The 24,239-nt window shown below is 35.9% G+C and overlaps 1 protein-coding gene across 1 annotated transcript; it reads left to right on the top strand.

Annotated features, from left to right (window-relative positions):
* Window positions 1-5,651: 5,651 nt before the first annotated feature.
* Window positions 5,652-18,701, top strand: LOC102720478. The gene is made up of 12 exons (XM_006645921.3): window positions 5,652-5,879; window positions 6,116-6,352; window positions 8,305-8,718; window positions 9,332-9,718; window positions 10,421-10,609; window positions 11,289-11,630; window positions 14,765-15,193; window positions 15,620-15,808; window positions 16,332-16,580; window positions 17,044-17,133; window positions 17,314-17,358; window positions 17,451-18,701. The coding sequence occupies exons 2-12, from the start codon at window positions 6,146-6,148 to the stop codon at window positions 18,408-18,410; spliced, it is 3,501 nt and encodes a 1,166-aa protein (XP_006645984.2). The 5' UTR covers window positions 5,652-5,879; window positions 6,116-6,145; the 3' UTR covers window positions 18,411-18,701.
* The last annotated feature ends 5,538 nt before the right edge of the window (window positions 18,702-24,239 follow it).

Below are 24,239 nucleotides of genomic sequence, written 5' to 3'. Positions count from 1 at the left end.
ATAGCCGATACACCCATGTGCAACGCGTGGAAATTTTGGTTAGTTTACAGGTATTTTGGATAATTGGATAGTTTTTCATCATCACAAACTGATAGTTGATTGCATACACTGTAGTAGGGTTTTTTTTAAAGGTGCTCCAGGTTTATTTGGATTATCCACTGAACTTTGCTCTACGGGTTGATATTATGTATTAGTACTCTATTAGAGGTAAGGTCCGCATAGTTTTAACTTTTGTCCATATTTATAAGTCAAAATTTAAATGCTAAAGTTTAATTTTGGAGTTGATTTGTGGTTCTTATTGTATTTTATCCTATAACATTTGTTTTTGAATCACACAAACACATATATAACCGTTTTGTTTAGAAATTATTTTTTATTGATAATAATCTGTTTTGCTTGTTCTTCAATAAGAGAACAATGGGAACCTATCTTGTAATTTTATTCTTTAATAAAATTATACCGTGTGAGCTACCCCACTGTGCATTGGTAAAAAAAAACAATGGAGCCATAAAAAGAAACGAAAACTTTTTTGGCACGTGCGATTAACAGTAACCGTTTAATAAGGTTAAGAAATACTACTCCAGTATTTAGTAAGTAATCTCACATATTGTGTTATATAAACTTAAAATATCACACGCCAACCATATTTCATGAAAATTTTTGAATTGTATTTAAATCATAAACCAAAACCTGAATGGAAAATTGTACTCTAATATGGAAACATCATTACTAGTAGACACTAAAGCCACCACACATAATTGTTCTCAAAAAATAATTTGTGATGTGCAGGCGATTGAATCAACCCTATATCACACCAACTTGTCACCATCATCATCACGTGACATATCCGACGATCGAAAATGTTTGTATGCGGTTTAACGATCTAGATCCTACTTCTCTATGGCATGTATGGCAGGTAGATGTTTCTTTTTATACAAACCTTTGATATGAAAGCAGATATTTATCATGGAAGGATTACTAATTAAGAATTTTTTCCTTCTTCAATCTTCTCTACATAATTAAAATTTTCCATTTAAGTATCATTAATTTGAGATGCATAAAATTTAATATACTATATCCTATATTATGAGAGATTATATACACAAGATAAAGTTTTTCGCAGAAGCACCAGAGGCCGACGGCTCACGTCGTTCTTGTCCGCATGGTTCGTAGCAACTTCTCCAGTATTTAGTAAATAAGCTCACATCTTGTGTTACACAAAACTTAAAATATCACGTGCGAACCATATATATTTCATAACCCAAATGAAAAATTTTGAATTCTATTTAAATCATAAACCAAAACCTGAATGGAAAAGCTGTATTCTGGTATGGAAACATCATTACACTAAAGCCACCACACATAATTTTTATTTGAAAAATAATTTGTAATGTGTAGACGACTGAATCAAACCCTACAGTGCACTAACTTGTTTTACTCCTTATTATCATTGTGTGACATATCTGATGGTAAAAAATATTTGTATACTATTTATCTAGATCATCCTTCCCTATGGCATGTAGATGTTTCCTTTTGGCACAAACCTTTGATATGGAAAGCAGACATTTTATCATGGAAGGATCACTAATTAAGAATTTTTTCTTCTTAAATCTTGTACACATAATTAATTTTTTACATTTAAGTATCACTAATTCGGGATGGATAAGATTTAATATGCTACTATATTAGGAGAGATAATATACAGAAGATAACGTTTTTCACAGAAACACCAAAGGCTGGCGGCTCACATTGTTCTTGTCCGCATGGTTCTTAGCAACTTTTCTAGTATTTAGTAAATAATCTCACATCTTGTGTTATATAAACTTAAAATATCACGTGCCAACCATATTTCATAATCCAGATGAAAATATTCAAAAATGTTTGTATGCAGTTTAATGATCTAGATCCTCCTTTCCTATGACATGTATGGCAGGTAGATGTTTTCTTTTAGCACAAACCTTTGATATTGAAAGCAGACATTTTATCATGGAAGGATCACTAATTAAGAATATTTTCCTTCTTAAATCTTCTACACATAATTAATTTTTTCTATTTAAGTATCACTAACTTAGGATGGATAAGATTTGATATACTATTTCTATATTAGGAGAGATTATATACATAAGATAAAGTTTTTCGCAGAAGCACCAGAGGGTGGCGACCCACGTCATTCTTGCCTGCATGGTTCATAGCAATAAGGCATGTTGGCAAGAGGCTAGTGCTGTAGCACCTCTATATCTGAATACATTGACCTCGATAACATGTGCACTTTTTTTTCTTGATGGTACTGCGGTCTTACTAATTTACATTTCGAAAATATGTAACTATTATATACATGCTTATATAAATAATAGTAAATAATATATGATCGTTACTTTTATTTTTGATTTAGAAGTTTGATACGAGTGTTATATATATGTTGTACATGATATTTTTTATTTAAACATTTAAATATATGTTATGCTATTAAATAAGTTTATTGTGTATTTACATATAATAAGTGGACTATGGCTAAACATGGATGAGATCTGGCTACCAATAGTGTGATGGTGTGATCTAAAATCATCAACTAAATTCCAAAATCATCTACTAAATTCTAACATGTGATTAATCACTAATAGTAATATAAAATAAATATTTGGTAAATAAGAATAAGTGTTTGGAGTACATGAAATTATGTGTTGGCACTGTATTTTGATAGGTAAAATAAGCGAATCCTTTGGTCTATCCAATGTTGAACCACTATAGGAAATGGCAAAATTGATCCCAAAACTCCAATGAAAAATGATAAAATGAACATGTATATTTCTTCAGATAATAATGAATGAAAAACATAACCAGTGAAAACATGTGCCTTTTCTGATTGCTTAGCAAGTACTTTTCTTGGTCGCTTAACATGTTCTTTCATGCTATTACTTTAAGTTTAACTTTTCAATGCCTCAATGTATATTATTATGATGCGTAATATCAATTGGTTCTTAATTAATATCTTGAGATACTCAGATTAATCAAGATGATGCAACATAATACAATAGCGTTAGCATGTGTACATTGCTAGTTGCTAGTTAAGTATAGTTTCACAAATCAAATTTGAGTATTAAATTGACGTTCAGGTCTTAGGAAATTTGCGAATTTTACTTTGTGTATTGATTTAGCCCTAAAGGGCCAAATATAATTTGTACATGGGAGATGGTAAATACCCAAAATACCCTCTGCACATCATATATTGTCCCACTTTAGCGCAGGTCTCCATGAAAAAATAGCTAAGCTACATAATTTAAGGCCCGGAAATTCATAGGAATTTTAGAGGATTTAATTCCTATAGGTACTTTTCCACAAAGCTCTTTGAATCAAAGGAATGAATCCTATGAATCCTATAAAATTCCTATAGAATCTCTCTTCCCATACAAGTTTTGGAGGAAATTTGACGAGAGGTAGAACCTCATAGAAAAATCCTTTGAGCCTTTATCTATCCTCAAATTTAAATATTTTTCCTGTGGTTCAATCAAATGGTCATTCCTACGTTTTTCCTGTATTTTGCAATCCTCTATTTTATATTTATATCCCTGTCAGAATCCTATATTCTATTTCTCCGTTTTTTCATTACTATGATTTAAACATGCCCTAAAGCTGCATACGAGATTATTGAGCAAATATACACACTCGAGTTGGTCTGGCCTGTTGGAAACGATGGTACTGCTTAATAATGTGCTTTTTAAACACTGCCAATCAAAGCATGATTCTTCGATTAAAATTGTGTAAACTCATCATTTTACTTTTAGAAAGTATAAGCGAAGTTGCTTATTAATGATTAAAAATAATTTATAGATAAAAAATTATATAGGTGTTTTTAGCGATTTAAAAGTAAAATCTAAATTTAAACTACGATAAAAAGACCCTCAAAATTAGCTTTAAATTTAAATTTAAGTTTTTTTAGTTAGGCTGGCCCAAGCAAGGCTAGCCAGACCCAGATTGTATTAAGCACGACGGAAAAAAACAGTACAAAACACGGCAGCAGGGTGCCCAGAGCTCTAAATTAAAGTTTATTTAAATTTCGACTTATAAACATGAGCATAAGTGAAAAGACGAGGAACGTGGTTTCTAACTTTTTTTCCTATGGAATCAAGAAGCTGCTGAAATGAAGTTTTGATGTAATTTTGGTTCATCTTTGTTCCAATAGAAGAAATCCCCCTCCCCCGGGCAGGTCTTGTCTACATTGACAAGACCAGTATTATGACCAGTAAAGATGGGCCTTTTCAGCTTGCAGTAAAGTGGGGAACTGGGAATCTTCACCGTAAGAGAAAAATTAGCACAGGAAGTAAGTACCACTGTACTCTTGATTAGATGATGCAGCAGTTCTCTGAACCCAGTTAACATGGTCTGCCATTCAGAAGTTCGTTATTTCCTGAATCGAACACAAGAAAGAATGAAGTGTTGGATTTGTAATCTTTGTATCCTCAAGAAGTCAGAACTACTGGTTACATCACTACTGTCTACTGATAGATGGCAAGACAAAATTGCTGTCGTGTATTCATTTGCTTCTGTTTTTGAATGTGCTGGAAACATGATCAAATATGCAGAAATCCATGCTAGAGACAAACTCTTAAAGCCAGTTCATGCATCACCACCTGTCACCTGTAACAGCATCTACCATTTTCTATTTCTTCCTTAAAAAAGTACCTTTACTACATGCAAAACTTCCAAGCAAACCATTCGTAAATCAAAATTTTCAGGAGAGAGAGAGAGAGAATAGTGTTTGAAATTTGTTTTAATGTGGGTTTCATAAAAGAGGCATTGAACAGCCTTGCTTCAATGGAATCCCTTTGGGATGGTCTTGTGTACACTGGCAAGCACACTGTTCTGCAACAAGGATTGGCCTTTTCAGCTTGCCGTTTCAGTTCAGGCCCATGTGTCACAATTCACAAACATTGATGGGGATGAGGCACCAAGAACCAACAACAGCAGTGGGAATCTTCTCCACAAGCAAAAACAATTAGCACAGGAACTAAGTACTCCTAACCTCTTGTTGATTAGATAATGCAGTAGTTCTCTGAACCCAACTAGCACGGACAGTCTTTCAGAGTTCAGAAGTTACAATTCCTGAATCCAACACAGCAAAAAAATGTACAGATTGGATTCCTAATCTTTTCTCGTCTATGTATCCTCCAGAAGTCAGAACTCGGAAGTACTGGCTACATCACTAGAGATTGGTTACATCACTAGAGATATATGGTAAGACAAAGATGCTGCATCACTCGTTCATATCTTTTCTGCCACTGATGCGCTGGAGCCATGACCAAATAAGCAGAAAAACCTGGCTAGAGACAAATCCTTAATGCGACTGCATGCATCACCACCTGGCAGCAATGGTATCAGCAGCATTCAACACATTTTCAGTTTCTTCCTAAAAAAGAACCTTTTTCCCCCCTCCTAAACATGAACCCTTCACTACATCAAAAACATTCAAGAAAGCCCTTTGAACAAGAAATCAAAACTAAAAAAAAAAGACTATTCGAGGAGTAGAAACAATAGCTGAAACTGAAAAAGAGGGAGCTTTTTGGTAGAGGAGGTGAGGAAGGAGGGATAGTAAAAAAAGCAGAGGGCTCTTTTGGTTTTTTTTGGAGGGGCTGAAAAGCAGGAGAAAGGCAAGGGGAGGGGCAGCAGCAGTAGTAAACTCTCACACCAAAGAAGTGCCGGATTTTTGTCAGACTCCTCTCCTTCTCCTCCCTCTGTATCCCATACAGCCTCTCCTCTCCTCTCCTCTTCTTTCCTCCCTTGCTGCAGTTTCCATTTCAAATCCCCACCCTCACCATCAACTTCTCGCAGAATTCCGAGACCATCCGCCATTACCCCCGAGCCGGGCTCCGCGGCAATCTTGGGTAGGACTCGAAAAGCTGCGTTTTTTTCTTTCCCGCTGTTTCTTGCGGTTTTGACCGCGTTTTCTGCCCCCAAAATTTGAGCTTTCTTGGTGATTGTATTTTCGTTTTTGGAAGGGAAAGAGGTCGAATCTGTCCGGTTAGGATTCTTGGATGGAGAATTTCAGGAGTATTTTCGCGTTTCTTGCGTTTCTTGGATGCTTTGTTTTGAGGATTTTTTTTTGGTTGTTTTTCTGCAGGTTTCTTGACCGAAACCCTGGCGGTGGAAGATGGATGTTGACAAGGACAAAGGGAATGAGAAGGTGCATTTCAGGGATTCCTCGTCGCAGGAGACTCTGCGAACCTACAAGAGGCGCCGGCAACCAGAGCCGGAGCCGCAGCATCAGCCACAGCCGCAGCCAGAGCCGGAACCACAGCAACAGCAACAGCAGCATCCAGAGCTAGAGCCCAAGACTGAAGATGTGCCAGCACAGCAGGTATAATCCTTACGGAAACTCTGAAGTGCCTGTTTGTTGCATTGAAAACTTAATCTGAGAGTTGCATTGAAAAATTAATCTGAGAATTGCATTGAGAAAGTCCATCTAATCTAAAACTGTTGCATTGAAAAGTGTCTTCTACTCCAATGTGGTACAGTTGCTGTTCTAATTTGCTAAATGTTACTACCTCCATTTCATATTGTAAGGTTTTATAGTCTTGCCTAGATTCATTCATTAATGGATATATATAATTTGCATATATGTCTAGATTCATTAGTATCCATATGAATCAAAGTAATGCTAGAAAGTCTTACTATTGTGAAATAGAGGGAGTAGTATTTTGTAGCTTTTGGACTTGCTAAAGTTTTTCTATTTCATATGATAGAAGGGAAGGATGAGATGGGATTGTGATGCTTGGAATAAACTAATTCTGCACCTGGTGATGTGTGCTAGGAGATTAGGATCTTGTACTTGCATGACAACAAAATGTAATGCGCATTCTGGAAATACCTTATTGAAATGTCAATTTTTTTATGTGTGTGTCTAACAAGAAATTGTTACTTAGCTGTTGATATGTTGTGTTCACGTTATGTGATGAACAAGTGAATAAATATAGATAGTGCCCTGCCATTAGTTTTCATATTCTAGTTTTATATTTACTCATGTCAGTTCATTCTAGAAAGGAATGTACATGATTTTCTGTGGATTTTTTTTACTTTTCATATTCTAGTTGACATTTGTTAAATTAAACAGAACTGGATATTTTGGAGGGTACATCCTATTTGTCTTTTGAGGAGGCAGACTATGGTGCAAATATGGAATGCTATGTTTTGGACTACTTGCTCCTTTTTACCAAATTATATATGGCTTTTCTGATCTGTAAGTTTTATGGGTTCACAATGCATTTGTGAATCCCTGATCTCCTGTAAGACTGCTTTTGTGACAGTTATTTTTATTTTTTGAATCTCCCTATTTTTATTGAAGATCTATATTACTTTTGAGTCCTCTCTTCTGTTGAGGGTTTTAGTTTTTGTTGTAGAGAACTCAAAGAACCATTTTGTTCTTTCAGAATGTTTCATACTAATGAATTCAGGTTCAAAATTTCAAGTTCTAGTGCACTAGATTTGATGTTTCTCCTACTTTCAATCATCCTTGCGATGTTCTTCTTTGAATGGGTTTTGCGTACCAAGTGAAAAAGGATGCAATACAGCGTTCATGGATTTTCTCTCTTGATGGATTTTTTGACAACCATGCTAGTCTTGGTATATAGTGCTGACAACTTCCCTCTAGACTTAGCTGCTCCAGAAGTTTCATCTCTTATGGATAATGCTTTTCCTCTAACATATAGCAAACAAAGGAAAGAAAGCTAGAAATTTTCAATATGTTATTCCAGCAAGATATTTGGTATTTCCTTTTTTTTTTCCAATCTGCATTTGTTGAATAACTATATTGCTTCCTAGTTTTCTGTTCTATTGAATTTTTTTGTTTGGTTATGAATGACCTTATGGACAGATTGAAATTCCTTGTGGCAACTGGGTAACTTTATCTAGTTGCATACTACTCTTGTCTGAGACCTGTTGGCTTCATCCAGAGGGAGGTGTGTTCTGCACTTTCTTCATTATCATCATAAATGGGAAAAAAGGAGTTCTGAATCAAGAGGAAAAAGTCCCATGTGAACCTTACCGCACACTTTTGAACTTTGACAACATGCCATGCAATTTTTAGCTACAGAATGTTGTAAACTCACTTAGCATTTTACTGCAGAGCATAATACTGTTACAGGGTGAATACTTTGCTAATGTTGCAAATGCTGTTTCACTTGAGCTATACATTCTATTTCAGGACATTCAGTTATTATGGTTTGGCTTATCCACTTAAATTTGTATTTATAGTATAGAATAAGTTAAATCTTATAACTTCTGTACCATTGTTTATAAGTTTTGGTTTTGCAGGTGACTGAAACTTTTTGGAAAAGCAGAGACATTGGATGGAAGCATGGCATAATGATCGACGAGAACAGACAACACTGGAAGTGCATGTATTGTCACCTGACTAGATATGGTGGTGGTGTCTCTAGACTTAAGAGACATCTTGCTGGTGATCTGGATGTCAAAATGTGCCCGAAAGTTCCAGCAGATGTCTCTGAAAAAATAAGGGAGCATTTGCGGAAGAAAAGAGAAAGGCGAAAGAAGCGGGCTGCACAAAATGGTGATAACCATGTGACATCTAAGAGCACCTGTGATGATATCAAGGCTGGGAAAGATCCTTTACCTGTTGATTCAGAGTTGCTGACTGGAGAAGACACTGTTCTTGAAGAAGTTACTAACCAAACGAACCATGATAATCAGGATCCTAATTACCCCAGGGTATATACAACGTGTACTTATTTCTCTCTATTTCATTTTCTTCTTGTTTAGATATCTAATGCTGTGCTTACTGCTTAGCGAATTCAAGTTAAAGGTGGAAACAAAGGGGATTTCATGATGTTTGATTACCATCTTAATCCTAACAAAAAAAAATTATCTGGAGCTTTTAGTTGTCAGTTTGATTAATGCAAGTATCATACATAACGTGTGGACTTGGAATGTATATGGTTCAGCATATAATAACTTATTTAGTTAATTCAGCAAAAATCTAGATTTTATGCTGATGTCAACTGCCACAGAAAAGATATTTGATCCCTGAAAAGTGAACTTTAAAGAACAATTTCACAGGCACTACAAAACCATCATTTGTGGAAACAACATATTAGTCACTAAAGTATGAGTTCATAACTTTTGACTTTGTGAATTATTAACTTATCTTTAAAGGCTAAAATCACATGTCATTAACTGGTGATTGTAAATCTTCCACACTTTACTTTTGCCTGAGTACTATAAGGGTTCAGTAAAAATCTATGTCCTACATTTTTTGGTTTATTCTAAGCAGTAACGAACTACCAATACTATAGGATTGATTCAAGTTTATATTGATTTGCAGTCTACCATGTTGTTACGAGGGATAAGAGATATTGGGTGGGAGCATGCGGTGGATCTTGATGGAAATAAAAGACGATGGCAGTGTAGGTGGTGTCATTTATGTCGAAGTGGTGGTGTAACTACATTGAAGGCCCATCTTACTGATAATAGCTGCCCAAGTATTCCAAAGGAAATATCAAAAAAAGTATTGAACTTTATTGAAGAGAAAAGGGCAGCACGTCATCTTTTTAATAGCAATACAAGGTCTCCTTTTAATGTCAAATCTGATGAGGATATAATTAATGTTTCACAAATGCAAGTGGAAGGTACTCTACCATTGGCAGATGATCAACAACCTTCAAGAAAAACTATTCATGTACAAACATCAGAGAAGCGCACCATTAATGAGGTATTGTGGTCTTTCATCGCACATCCTTTTCTTTACACCCTGTTCCCTCCCTTTTTGATTATATGCCATTTTAGAATGCAGTAAATCAATAAGTTTGACCACACGCTAAAGCATTTAAATTCATCACAGCCCAAGGCAAGTGATTACCAGTTCTTCACTGATAATCACATCTTATTCAGTACTGAATAATCCATTTGTAATACAAACATCTATCTCAAGTCAGAGAGGGTTGCCCCTTACCAACATATTTCGTTAGGGAACCCGCCATTTCCTATGTTAATACTGATTTGAGTGAAATACTCACTGTTGACCCAATTGAAAAATATGGAATTGACTGGCAGGGTAAAATAGAGCTAAAACAGTTAAAATCATCTGAGATAAATAAAAACTTCCTTTATATAAAATAAATATAGAGCCAAAACAGTTAAAATCGCTGTTAAGCCATCTTTTTGTGGATATCCTACGACTGTATTTAATTTATCTTATTTCGGGGCCATAGAAAATGACCCTCATTACATCTAATTATTTTTTTAGAACTTCTGGAAACTTGCACGCAGAACTCATGCAAATTAACGCTGAGAAGGGGATAACACCAGACACACTTACATTTTTCAGAATCTACCATAATTGTTTCACTTCTTTGGGAAAATGTTTCTATCATTGGACCTTACTTGTATATTTTGGTTTACTTGGTTTGAAAAGGTGGCATCTGGAAGCAACCAACAAGGTGCCGGACATAGTGGCCAACTAATTGACCATTGTGAACAGTTGATGAAAGACAGTGATCGACCTGAGGAGCACTGCACATTGGAACATGGATGGTGCGAAGTACTTGACAATAATAAGCACAATATTATGGACAATAAAACTGATAATTCAGAACACAAAGAGGTAAATTTCCTTCTTAAACCCCAGCAGAAATAAAAGTTCCGTAGTTCTGTAGAAAGGTATCAGTTCTGTTTGTGCTAGTGGCAATCAAGTTATGGGTATTAGTTTTGACCTCACAAGTTCTGCAAAACATATGACTAATACTTCTGGAACCTTTATAATGAGTAGATTTGTTATTGACTTGTCTAGATTGTTGCAGAAGAAATTAGTATCATCATAAGCTGTATACTACAAGATATATTCCACAAATGAAAATGCAAAAAGATAATGTGCCAGTCATAGGCAAAAATACTTACAGGAAAAGCTGGGTATTCTCCTATATGTTTTCTCTACCATGATAGCATGTACTCCTGTCCAAAGTTCTAAGGCATATTTCTTCTTGCTCATAGACCAAAGAGTCATAAAAAATAGCTAGATTACCCCATCATTGTTATTTATAAGAGCTAAGTCAAACGCATCATGCATACATTTATTTGCATATAGAGGGAATGTCACACTTCTTTTGCACTGGAATATGTAATAAGTTCTATATTAACAAGCAAAACAAAAGGTATGGTTCATAATTTATATTTTTTTGGAGGGAGGTATTACCTTTTTCTAGTTTTAATTAAATAATATATGTAAGCTATATTTCTTTTATGCTCAAATACGATGTTTTCTGAAATTCTACACTTATTTCTAGGTCTCGACACACCCTAAGAGAACTAGGTTTAACATAAGGAAGCATATAGTTATCGTTGACGAAACTGCAAGGCATTGGAGGTGTAGATATTGTGGTATGGATGGGTTTGGCAAAACGTCTAGGCTCCATTTTCATCTTGCTGGAGTGTTTCGACATGCTAAGTGCCCAAGTGTTCCTAAACAAGTTTTTGCAAAGGCACGTCATCATATTCATTTAAAGAGAAGATTGAACATGAAAAAGACCAGGCAACAAATTCTTGGGCAATCGAGTGAGCAACAGCAGAACAGCAATCCAGTATCAGACAATCGTTATCTACCATCAACAAACAATGATTGCAGAGGGGTATCCTTTTTTATCCTATTCTTCATGTTCTTTCCTTTCTATTTTCCTCTCATGTCATCGTAATCAGTTTATTATGTCAAGAAAAGTCTGTATTCGTTATAAAGTTACATTGCTTAAAATTGAAATGAGTCGAAGGGCCGTTTCTCCAGAACATCATCTGTTAGTCACAGATACAAAAGAACGGTAAGTGTAAGCATTCAGTTTGTGGCCTTGTGTTGTGAAACTTTCTGCCATAGATTAAATTCCTTGATTGCATCAATCATACACAAATAACTGTAATTTCTATTTGCAAATCTGGCCAACCATCAAGGCATTGAGGATTTATGCCTGTGAAAGGTGCAGCTTTTGCTGTGTCATTTCCATTTTCACTCTGCATTTGTCAAATAACTTCCGTTAAGGAAACTCAATGTGTTGTGGACCAGCATTATGGGCGTAAGTATCAATGGCGTACACGCATGGCAGCAGTGCCTTGAAGAATCTGATCTTTATTATCTATTTCCTATTTAGTGTGCTTGATATAGTTTCCTATTACCTCCGTCACATATTATGGATACCTGTAGGACACAAATTTGAGTGCTAGAGGTAGCTATAATATGTGACGGAGGTAGTAGTTTATTTAGTAATTCTAAGTTTATCCTTCAACACCTATAATACAAAGGTGGTCTAGTGTGTATTAGGGAAATAAAGCAATGTAATAATTAAAAAGGATGTGCCCAAACAGAGCCCACACTGAGCAAAGTCTCCGACCATGCAGGACGAGCCTGCTCAGCAAGAGGCGCACAGCGGCCTATCCTTCTTTGATTGACTTTGCTACTAACATATTACAATACAACCCCCATCCTCTAAATAAATAATTAATAAATAAAACAATAGTCTGTTGTAGTTTAACCTAACTCTACAATGATCAATATTTTCATTGAATGTATAACAGCACTAGCCACCACAAAGAATTAATCCAGACTAAAGTCGATCATTAAGAAGAAAGAAATGAAGCACAATGCTCCTGCATTGTCGAATGAAATAAAATAAAATAAATCATAATTACTGTCCAAAATTTAGTTGTCCCTAGTAGTATGATTGATAAACCAAAACAGAGGCGGTTTGGCAATAGAAGCTGGAAAACCGAGTGAGGGCACTCAGACATAACTTGAAACAAGTGTTCTTAATTACTTCTAGTTCAGATGGTTTAGACCTTAGATTTTGTTGGTCCTATACTTTAAGAAACAAAGGGCAACAACTGCTGAGTATTTGTGACAATTTTATGAATGAATCATTCAAGGGCTTTAGGAATCCCACCCAGTTTTTTGAATTGTGAGTAGCATTTGCATGTGATTTATTCTGATACCACAATATCAATAAGACATACATGCTTCCCTCATTATCCGTAAACTACTGTAATGCCCAAATTGGGTCTTCTAATACCAACAGCATTGTGACTATACATCGAGGTATGTTCTATAATCAATGTTGGTCCAAAATGTAGCACTTCCCAATTAATGTTGTGGTGTAGTGACAATGAAAGCCTAAAACTGGTGGTTGCCAAGGATTTAAGAAAAGGGTTTAATTCTTTAGCAATCCTTGTAGCTTGGGAGATTTGGAAACATCGCAAGGACTGTGTCTTTAATGGTGTCTCTCCTGATGTGAACCTAGCTGTCCAGTCAATTACAAATGAGGATGCTTTGTGGTGTGTCGCGGTGGCAAATGATCTTGGTAGATTCATTATTGGTAGCTTAGGTTCTTGAGGTTTTGCCTTTTGGCACTTTCGTTGTACCTTTTGTTTTCTTATAAATACTTTTCTTTTAAGGAAAAGATCCACTGCTCCCCCTCATGTTTGCGAGTGAGGTGTTACGCATGTGGCCTGCCGGCCCATGCCCCCATATGGAGGCTGGGCATGAGAGAATTTTGGGCCGTAGGGTGTTACAACTCATAGTAGCTTCCCTGCTTCATTTGATTGGAATATAAGCAATCAGATTGCTGTCTTACATCTCTTAACTATCTCCAGAACATATACAGTTTTATTGAAAGCCAACCATATACCACCTGCTTTCCTACACATTTAACCCCAGGTCATGTCATTTATTAAAATCAGGAACACAGTTCATTTTCAAACTTCCCATCGACAAAAGAATTACCGAAAAAAAGTTATTCATTGTTGTTACATATATATCTATTTAATTTGAATCTATGTTTTGGCACATGCATTAATTTAGTGTCATTAATGATTATCCTTGTTTAGCTTAGAAAGTTTGCAGATACGTATTTTTATTGCAGTCTGTTTCACTAAAGTTTACTAGTGTGATGCTCTACTTTTGTCATTAGTTTTGTTACAAACTACTAAAGTATAAAGAGACATTTGATCTCAGCTTCTGAGTCTACACAAGCAAATTAAAATCTGACTTTTGGTGCTCCCACATAAATTCCTGAATATTCCGTTTGTGGAATGCCATTTACTCTCCTACATCTACTCTTATTCAAATACCAGATCTACAAGTTACCGATTGATAACATTCAATTATCTGTTATGGTCCATCTGCTTTTTCTTTCCCCATTGGGGAAATATGCTCATCCATTTAATAATTTGAACCACACTGTATCAGAAAATTCCCCCGTTCCTGTTCAGTATGGAAAGAGGAATCCTTAAGAGTCACATATGACTTCCTTGATATATTTTGTTTAGGAACACGCAAAAGGTTTGCACGCCGTTTCATTAGAGATTGAAAAGGTTTAAATGAGTATTGATAAGACAAGTTAAGCCACACAGGATTGGGCAGGGGATGGTCATGTAGGCCCAAAAATCTAGCTAAATTGATAATCTCTCAGAAAATATTTTAACTTCGATCTTCCTCGATAAATTGGGACAACTGACATGAAACCTTTTTTAAAATCATAATTACTAGCTTCTTCAATGTGTTTCATGTCCAACTTCTTTTTTGTTTGTTTGCCCTCTTCAATGAAATACTATCTTTAGCTACTTATATATATATATATTCATTATTTATAACATGATTATTTCATGTAATGAGCAGTGCATTCTGTTTGCAGTGCTTATTGGATGTTATGCATGGCATTCTCACTTTCAACATGTATTCTGCAATTTAAATTCTTACTTAGAAGTGATCTGTATGAAATTGTAGGTACTTTCCAATTGCCCAACAAGATTGAGGGAAAACGCATGGGAACATTCACTTATTCATGACAGAGAAAAGGGCCATTGGAAGTGCAAGTGGTGCAGTTTAGAGGGTTACCATGGCATAACTAGATTGAAGTGGCATCTTGTTGGGTGGCAGAATCGTCCTCGATGCCACAATGTTCCTGATGATGTTGCTAAAACCATTCGGGATAAAATGGTATCAAGAGAGAAGCAGAAAACAGGAATATCAGATCTTGATGTTATTGACAGTTCCAACATGCCATGTTCTTCTAAGAGTTCACAGTTTGGTCATTTCACTATGGTAATGCAGGAAAAAAGTTCTGAAGATTTTAGTCAAGCTGAAAGAAATTCAAATACATTGAACTCAGTATGCAATATTACTCGTCCACCACATAACAGCAATAATCCTCAGGTCTGTCCTCGTTGCTATTCCTATTGCGCATTTTGTCGAAACTAGGAACTGGGCAATTACTACATAACAGATTAATGAATTACATGATGTTTTGTAGAAATTTGTCTGTTTTGAATCCTCTGATGGAGAACTTTGCCCTGTATTGGAATTAGAATAGCTTTCATGTACATGTTTGTATAAATTTCAAATTATAGCACCTTCTCGGGTGTAACGGAGTTTTTGAGTACATCAACTCATCATCAGTTTTATCCATACATTTTTACTTGTACAAAATCATGCAATAATCAACACTGCATATGTTGGTAAACTCAGTCTGGTACTATTTAAACACCTTTATCTTGCTATTAAAACACATAAAAGGAGCCTATCTTTTGTAATGTTTTATTTGGATCAAACTGTTGTTTCATCAAAAAGCCAACTGTACAGGAACTACAAGAAAATGGATTATATAGTAGCAAAAGCAAATCCGAGAAGCAGACTGAAAGAAATGACTTCTGGAGTCACTGGCGATATGTTTTGGATGGACTGATGCATTTGCCAGGTGCACTAGAGGGTCCTGGCATTCATAGTTGCATCCGTGATGTCCTTCTTTATGGTTCTGCTGAATTTGGAACTGTGAGTATTTTTTGTTATATTATAATATTCATTCTTTGGCGATTAAAAGGAAGATAGAATTGCAGACACACCGCTATGCATACGCACCACTCCATCTCTACCACCTACCAAGAGGTTGTTCTCCCTGTAGTGTTCTAGTGGTATTCATGGCATGCCTGACTTATTTACCCATTCTTGTAGTGAGGTTGGTGGTTGTTTTGCTCCCTTTCTTTAGCTTTAGGCATGGTTGGTTTTCCATTTAAAGGTATGCCAATTTGGTTCTCCTCTCCAGCAAGTTTAGAAAAATAACCAAATATGCCGGTGGTAACCCACAGTATTTCTTTGCTGCAAAACTATGTAGTGACTTGTGGAAATCCTTGACTGCATGTCTTGCATGGAACATTTTTAGGTTACCAATCCCATTATTTTCATGCAATTCTCATCTGTAGTTCTTTGAATCATGGAAACGCTGTAACTGTAAGTCTATGTAGAGGATAAAGCATTGTGTTGTCAGACCTCAAAATATTGTTCTTGATCATATCAGGTCGAGGACAAAGCAGAAATAGATTCCAACAGAGCAGTGTCAAGTGATGGGAATAATGCTAAGTGTCAAAGTGTTCTTGTGGATGTTTTAAGGTCAGAGAATTTTGCCTTATTGTGCAATGTGCTTGGCAAAACTGTCCATCAAGATGAGGGAAGGACTAGGTATTTTGATTTTAGCATGATTGACTCAAGGATGAAAAATGGAGATTATGGCCGTTCACCTTTATTATTCAAACGTGATCTGAAACTGGTAATTGCCCCACTACTTTTCAACAAAGTGTTTCCTCTGGTTTTGTGTTATGCATCTTTCTCACTTTGAAAGAGAACCATAGGGAGAACCCTACTAAAGTGAAAAAGAATGTTACATTCCATGCTGAAAAAAAATGTGCAACCTGCTAATTTTTTTCCCGTTGAATAGTTAGACAGTATAATGTTCGTTTCACAGTTTGTCGCCAATTATATAAATTAACTGATCATGCCCATAGTGTGAATCTCTGCCAGATTGGAGCCCTACAAATTTAATATCTAAATCTTGCTTTAGAATGTAGTTATTTGATGTATGATTGTATCTCAAATATATAATGCCTTTTATTTCAGTTGTGTTTATCAGCTATTTTCACCAAAACTGCGTGCATTTTATTACGCGAGACATCTATTTTGTAAACATTTTCGTAGTGGTAAATAGTGATTAAATGGTTTTGATATGGTTGCAGTTATGGGAAGATCTTAAAATGGCTGGTCAAGATATCATTGACCTAGCAAATAGTCTTTCAAGCCTCACAGAAGCGTCCTACACAAAGCAGGCAAGCACTTAATGGCTAGATCTTTTACAGCTCTTGTCTTTTTCCTTTTGAAATCTCCTATAGTGTTTTTTATGTTTCAATTAGGATTAGAATTACATTGAATTTTGGATTCATTCTCTCTGCAAATGGTCCATTTCTGACATTATTTTTGATATCATAATCTGTTATTACATTCTTTAGGTTGAAGGAGAGAGAGGATCAAATGATAGTGAAGAGAATGTGAAGGTGAGTGTTCTGTTGCTAGGGTATTGGCTTGATTTTCTGTTTACGTCATGCCTTGCCTGTCATTTGCTCAATACTATTGTTCCAACGTACAGGGAGCTGTGGCAACCTGTTCTGAACCCATTACCATGGTCCAGCCAAATGCATTGGTAATTTCAACCTCACAGGGCTTCAACCAGTTAGATCAACCTGATGCAATGAATGCTAATGATGTACAAAACGGTACTACCTGCAATGAATGTGGCAAAGTAGCAAAAGGTGATAGCATCCTTACCTGCAAGAGATGCATGCTAGCATTCCACATCTTATGCATTGAACCTTCTGTTTCATCTACTTCAACTGGAAGCTGGTATTGTAAAAGCTGCTGCCCTATCCATAACGTATCAGCTGAAGGTGACATGGCCTTGGCCCACTATGAACCTAATTGTTTCCATGGAAATTGCATTATATGCAAGGACCTTGAGGTTTGTAGGCCTCCAGGGTGTGAGGAAACTACCAGTAAAGGGACACATGTTGATAACTCCAGAGCAATTGTGATTTCCAGTGGAGAGCTTGCTGAGGATGTGGAATTGCCAGGTATTGATGTCGAGGACCTATGCAAGGTGTGTGGAAACCCTGAGGAGAAGGACAAGAGATTCTTGATATGTGGCCACACCCATTGTCTATACAAGTACTACCACATTCGTTGCCTGAAGACGAACCAGATCGCTAGTGATGCGCAGCTGGACAAGCCCTGCTGGTACTGCCCATCGTGCCTTTGCCGCGTTTGTCATTCTGACAGAGATGATGACCTGACCATCCTGTGCGATGGCTGCGATGAAGCTTACCATCTCTACTGCATAACGCCGCGTCGCTCCTCAATTCCCAAGGGGAAATGGTATTGCTCATCTTGTGCGGTAGAGAGAGCGAAGGAGGGGATGGCGCGGCATGAGAAAAGGATGCTGAAACTCCATAGGAAGGATGATCCTGGGCTGCAAGGTATGAGGTATGAAGTCGTGGACATGATACTTGCTGCTGCAAAGATGCTGAGCGAAGATGAGCAGCAGGGGACCTGAATCATCTTTTCTTTTTCCTGATCAAAACAGAACCATTTAGGAAGTTGAACCGGCCATATTTCTTTTTCCTTCTTTTTTTCATGCTTCACCTCCATTTAGGTTATACTTAATTAAAGTTAAACAACCTGTCGTCGTCGGAAGTCAAGGGAGCTGAGTTGAGTACTCAGGTTGAATATTGTTGTCTGAGGAATGGTGTAGCAACTGTTGCTATCTTGTTTACCTCTGGGTGCAATTTTGTGGACAGCCTCCAAATTGAAAGTGAAAAAACACACAAGAGGTTTTTCACCAAGTTATTCTCATGTGATGTTTGGTGTTTAATGCTATGGTTTAATGCAGGGAGAATTGCTTACAGTATGATCTTATAGGATGTTTGTAACAGTGAAATTTTCCAGTGTGATCTTTGAAACAGGTTTGGTTTCAACCAACCTTGCGTGGAACATGATACGGTTATTCCAGGTAACACAGGAATTTAATAGCATTTTTTGCAGTAATTTGGCAGGAATCAGTTCATTTCATTTTCTATTGGAATTGAGATAAATTCTCTCGTTCCAAATCAGGTATGGAACTTTTTTTTTCTCCATAGCTGCATGGAAAGGTTGATACTCCCATTTTCAGTCTTGCCGTCAGTGTTATTTGTGTCTATGGTAGTGCCTTTTTTTTGTGGAAGATGGTTGGTTAATTGGGATACTAAATTATTTACATATCTGACTTGAATGTGTGATGCCAAATTTACTTCTGACATGGTTGGCTAGAGTTTTCTCAATACTGTAAAAAAAAAGGGTTATTATGAGGTAAAGCATAACTAAAGTCATGTTGCTTCCTCGTCAAATTTGTGGTTTACCACATTCACTTCGTCAGTAAATTGTGCGCCCTCCGTTTTTAGGTTGATATCATTGACCTACGTTTGACTATTTGTTTATTAGAATAATTACATGATTACAATTTATATTTGTTGTAAATTATTTTTATGATTAAAATTTTTTAATTATGTCTTTCATTTTTACATATCTACATAGAAAGTTCAAATAAAACGAGCAGTCAAACAAATAACTAAAAACCAACTGCATCAGACATTAAAAAACCTAGAGAGTGGTTACCAATAAACAATGTTTATTCAAAGGTGATATGACCTTATTTGTTTCCCATGGCTACAGCCCCTTAGGCCTTAGCTTTCTTTAGAACGAGAAGGTGTGCACACCTGTTCCTCATTTTTCATCAGGGAAACTGTGATTGTTTGTGTTTTCATAGAAAAAAAACCAAACAATATATTTATAAACAAAAAATAGTTTATGAATAAAACTTTTATGTATGTATTATTAGCAATCTAAAAATTAATATTGGAAAATATACTTTACTAACCCTCCTCTCCCAAAATCAACTCTAAATTTAAAATTAAAAATTTAAATTTTGGCTTATAAACATAAGAAAAAGCGAAAAGATGGGTAAAAAAACATAGCTGCATAAGCAACTTGAGCATTTTTCTTAGTATCACATATCTTTAGGATCAAGCGCCCTTTTCCCCTAATTATTCTTAGATTTTTTTTTCTCGGCTTTTGCGCCTACGCTTCCTGGACTACTAAATGGTATATCTTTTGAAAAATATTTATATATAAAAGGTCATCATACATTTCTAAAGTAGATTTTTAACCTTATAATAGCTAATTCCATTGTTTACACCATTAAATAGTTATCGCAAAAATCAGATATTCTTTCATCATTCATATTCAGCTAGATGGTTCAGCAATCAGAACCAACGAGGACACATGCTCGAAAAGACATCTAAAATACGACAGATATATGTTGTAAAAGATTATGAAAAAATGACAATAAAGTATATATAATGACATCAAAAAGCGGAAAGCAACCAAAGGAGCCACGGATTTGAGGAGGAACAGTCTGTTTCAATGTGCTCCTCCAATATTTATCCCTGTATAAAGAGATTGCACACTGCAAATCCTCAAAGATAAATAGCAAATCACATCATCTTCGTCAGAAAAGACCACATTAGTTATAGTTGTAGAGTTGTGGGTGCATGACTCCATCCACTAGGTTTAAATCCTACCAGGGTGGGATATGTATTCTTATATATATGTTGATGTACAAACTATAACTTCCTTCGCAATATATATATATATATATATATATATATATATATATATATATATATATAAGCTACTCCCTTTATGTCTAAGGTGCAGAAACACTTTCATAACTGTTTTTGCTTTCATCCAACAGAAAGTACAGACACTGTTAAATCTCATATGAATGATACAAATATATGTATAGAGTTTGTTTTTTTCTGTTAGAGAAGAACAGAAATATGTATGAAAATATTTCTGTACCTTAGACGTGAAAGGAGTAGCTACACCTGATAGTAGAATAGAGGCTTCCCCTCTCTCTATATATATATATATTGACCATCTCAAACCTAGAATTTTATGCAGAGATATGGGGAGTTTCTTCTCTTATAAAACAAAACGAATAGTTTTTCTTCCAAGACTCAGGGGATCTTATAAATTTAAGTTCATGTCATCTTAGAGTCCTTGACATGACAAAATGTGCCCTACCATGCTTGCACAAATTCCACAGGTGCCCAACCCAATATGAGGACCAGGATATAGTTGCATATTAGAGGATGTGGAGATCTATTCCCTTTTGTGTTTTGAAAGAAAAAGGGGGAAGTTTGTCAGGTAGATGCTCCTCCTTCCTCATCCACTCCTTTCAGGCTGCCTTCAGTACTCTTTTTCATATAATCAAGAACTGCATTCAGCATGCATATAGACATGCCTGCCTACCTACCTATCAATCTGTGGTTGCAAGCCTAGCTAGAAATTGAAGATGCCATGCATGTTTGCCACAAAAGGGACAAGCAGCAGCTAGCCTTTTTTTTTCTTCCTTGCTTAGACCCACAAGACATTCTAATTGCTGCCTGCCTACCCACTTAACCAGGTACTAATTCTGCATCTGCATGCATGCCATGATATTGATCCCAATTAGCCAGCTATTTAGTGTCTTTACAGGAGGATTATGTAGTGTGGATGATCATTAAGTGGGTACATTAGAGCATTCCTAACAGCTCATCTAAATTTGGTCATCCATATCTTTATTTGGATGATCATCTAAACTAGTTTCATTCTTCATATCTTTATGTACTTCACTAGATCATCCATATATGGTATCTTCTATATCTCTTTGGAGGATAGAGAGATCATCCAAATATAAAGGTTCACTCCCCTAATATGGATGACATCTAAAAATAGATGATAGGATAGCCGTTCTGTTGGAGCTCAATTTGTAGTCTTCATCCTTTATTTTCAGGATAGAGGATGGGATAGATGAGCTGTTGGGGATGCTCTTAATTCCTTCATGTGTGTGAGGCGGTGTTATTCAAGGACAGTGATGATTGTGTCTTGTTGCATTTGTTGGATAGTAGCAACTTGGAAGAGGAGTGTGCGTGGATTTTTTTTGATGGATGTGCTGTTTTAATCATGAAAAGTGGGTTTGATGTCTGGATGTTCTTGACCAAATACATAGAAGAAGTGCACATTCTACGAAAAAACATGAGAAAAAAAACACTGAACTGTAATGTATGCTTCTTGTATGTTGATATATATTTATGCCACAATATCACAAAACTACCTATTTAGGAATGACTTGTCTTAATATATAGTTTTATGATAGATGTGTTCCTAAATGTGTAGTTTTGTGATACTATAGCTTAGATATTTAGTATTATGATAATTTTGTCAAAGAATATACTCTTGTGAAATTTACTCTAGTTTTAACTTTTAAGCAACAAATATAGTTCATCAAACTGTCAAACTAATAATGAACAAAGAAAACTACTCACATTCTACCATCCTCTTCTGAACTTCAAATTTTCGTTCATACGCAATTGCTCTGTCTCTGCACTTGCGTGCACTGATCTTACACTCTCTCTCATATCATGCACATTCAACCACAACCATTGGCCGGCAGAAGAGCCTGGACATCCACCCCCATTGTAAGAAAAATGTTTCTGAAGAAACGGGCATTGTTCAGACACACTGTCAGCCAGCCAGCCCTACTCCATATCATTCGACCACTGGGACCTTCTGAACTCTGAAGCGATCGATCGGCGACTCAAACAGTATCTAGCTGGAGAGAAAGACGCAGCAAGACTCTTTGAAACTTGTGAAAAAAAGAGAGATAATCCACAAGAAAGATCGGTAAGCTAGCTGGGCCTGAACTTAACTGAACTGTTCTTTCATGTGTCACGCGACTGCAAAAGCAAAATCCTCTTCGAAGCCCCGTTTCAGGTTCTGGCCAGCGATCGAGGCCGATCTCTCGAGTAAAAAGAGGCAGACGCGAAAGGCAATTCCTTTGTCGATCGACGAGACGTTTCACCTGCAGCAACAGCAACGCAACGCTGTTTTTTTTTTTTTACTCTGAACTTTGCTGCTGTATATCCAAGAACAGGGTTGGCAGTGTGTCCATCATTTGGTCTCTCCAGTCCCTTCTTCAGATCAGATTTGAGGCAGCTATATCCATGGGATGCATGATCAGGTAATGCCATTGATGATACATGCGATCGATCGTGTGTCACATAAAGGATACTGCTTCGTTCTTGCGAAGAAGAAAAGGATGGACAAAAGGTCAATTTGAAGCAGTGTGCAGGGAATCTTAAGCACTTTCCATAATGAAAATAACAGTAAAGTACTTCCTGATAAAAATATGTGAGGTAAAGGCATTGAAAGTTTGAGGAAATTTTACTTTGGCCATGATTTCATAGGAATTCCATAGAAATTTGAACGTTCATTAGAAGCTCTTTTTTATTTTCCCTTGAGAAGACCAAGGCAATTCAATGCATGTGGCTTCAAATAATCATAATCAAACATTCATCAAAGCAACAAAAACTATATTTTATACTCAATTAGTAAGAATCATGTGTTTTATCTATTAATGTGTTCCAAATAATATGTATGATGTTTTTCAATCTTATATTTTCCATATGCAATCATATCATATTTTCTACGTTTTCCTATTCCTGCCGGTCCAAATGAGCCCTTGTGAGTTCAAAATATATAAACATATATATAGTGGATAGAAAGTATAATTTGGAAATATCTATAATTCGGAGTAAAATAAATAATAATAATAATAAAGATTTCATGTAAAACACAATACCCAATTGTATAAAGGTAGAGACATGGATTTGATCTTAATTTGTATTACAGAGTAAAATCCCTGATTCAATAATATTCAAATTAAATTAAATTGTTAGAAATAAATCTGTAAAGAATTAGTGATGCCAGACATGTACCATCCAGTGCATAAAAATATATTAAGTAAATATCTACAATTAAGGTTACAAATATTAAAATAAGATCCTTGACAAAAATACATCCAATAACAGTTTTGATTAGGAATTAACAAATAGATATATTTGATTTTGATGCACATTCCATCATAAAAATCCTAAAATTGCTAAAGTTTGAAAGAAAGATTGAAGAAATTAAATAGCAAACAAAATAAAAAGAATCCATGTCAAGTACAGAGCATTGTCCAGGAGAAAAAAACTGAAATAACTGATAAGAATAATCCACGTAAAGCATAATACTCGATTGTAAAAACATAGAATAATTTTAATTTGTGTGACAGAATGAAACCTATTGGCATTAAATCTCACTAACAGTGACACACTAAACAGTTACACATATATTAAGTGAAAGTTCTTCCCCAAAATGCAACCACAATGTGCCAACATCAACTAGCAAGTTTCGGTCATCGAATTCACTAAGAGATAAAAGGGGTGAATCAATCTAGTGTATTAGACCAGATGGATGGTAA

Source organism: Oryza brachyantha, chromosome 1 (genome assembly GCF_000231095.2).
Source record: "Oryza brachyantha chromosome 1, ObraRS2, whole genome shotgun sequence".
In the NCBI taxonomy this organism is placed as follows: domain Eukaryota; kingdom Viridiplantae; phylum Streptophyta; class Magnoliopsida; order Poales; family Poaceae; genus Oryza; species Oryza brachyantha.
Note: the sequence above shows the minus strand (reverse complement) of the source record. Positions and strands in the feature narration are given on the sequence as shown.

Bases quoted from the DNA above. Each gene is read 5' to 3' on its own strand.
- LOC102720478 (XM_006645921.3), top strand. From the start codon at position 6,146: ATGGATGTTGACAAGGACAAAGGGAATGAGAAGGTGCATTTCAGGGAT. The intron at 8,719-9,331 runs GTATATACAACG...ATTGATTTGCAG, and splicing joins AGGATCCTAATTACCCCAGG to TCTACCATGTTGTTACGAGG. The intron at 10,610-11,288 runs GTAAATTTCCTT...ACTTATTTCTAG, and splicing joins ATAATTCAGAACACAAAGAG to GTCTCGACACACCCTAAGAG.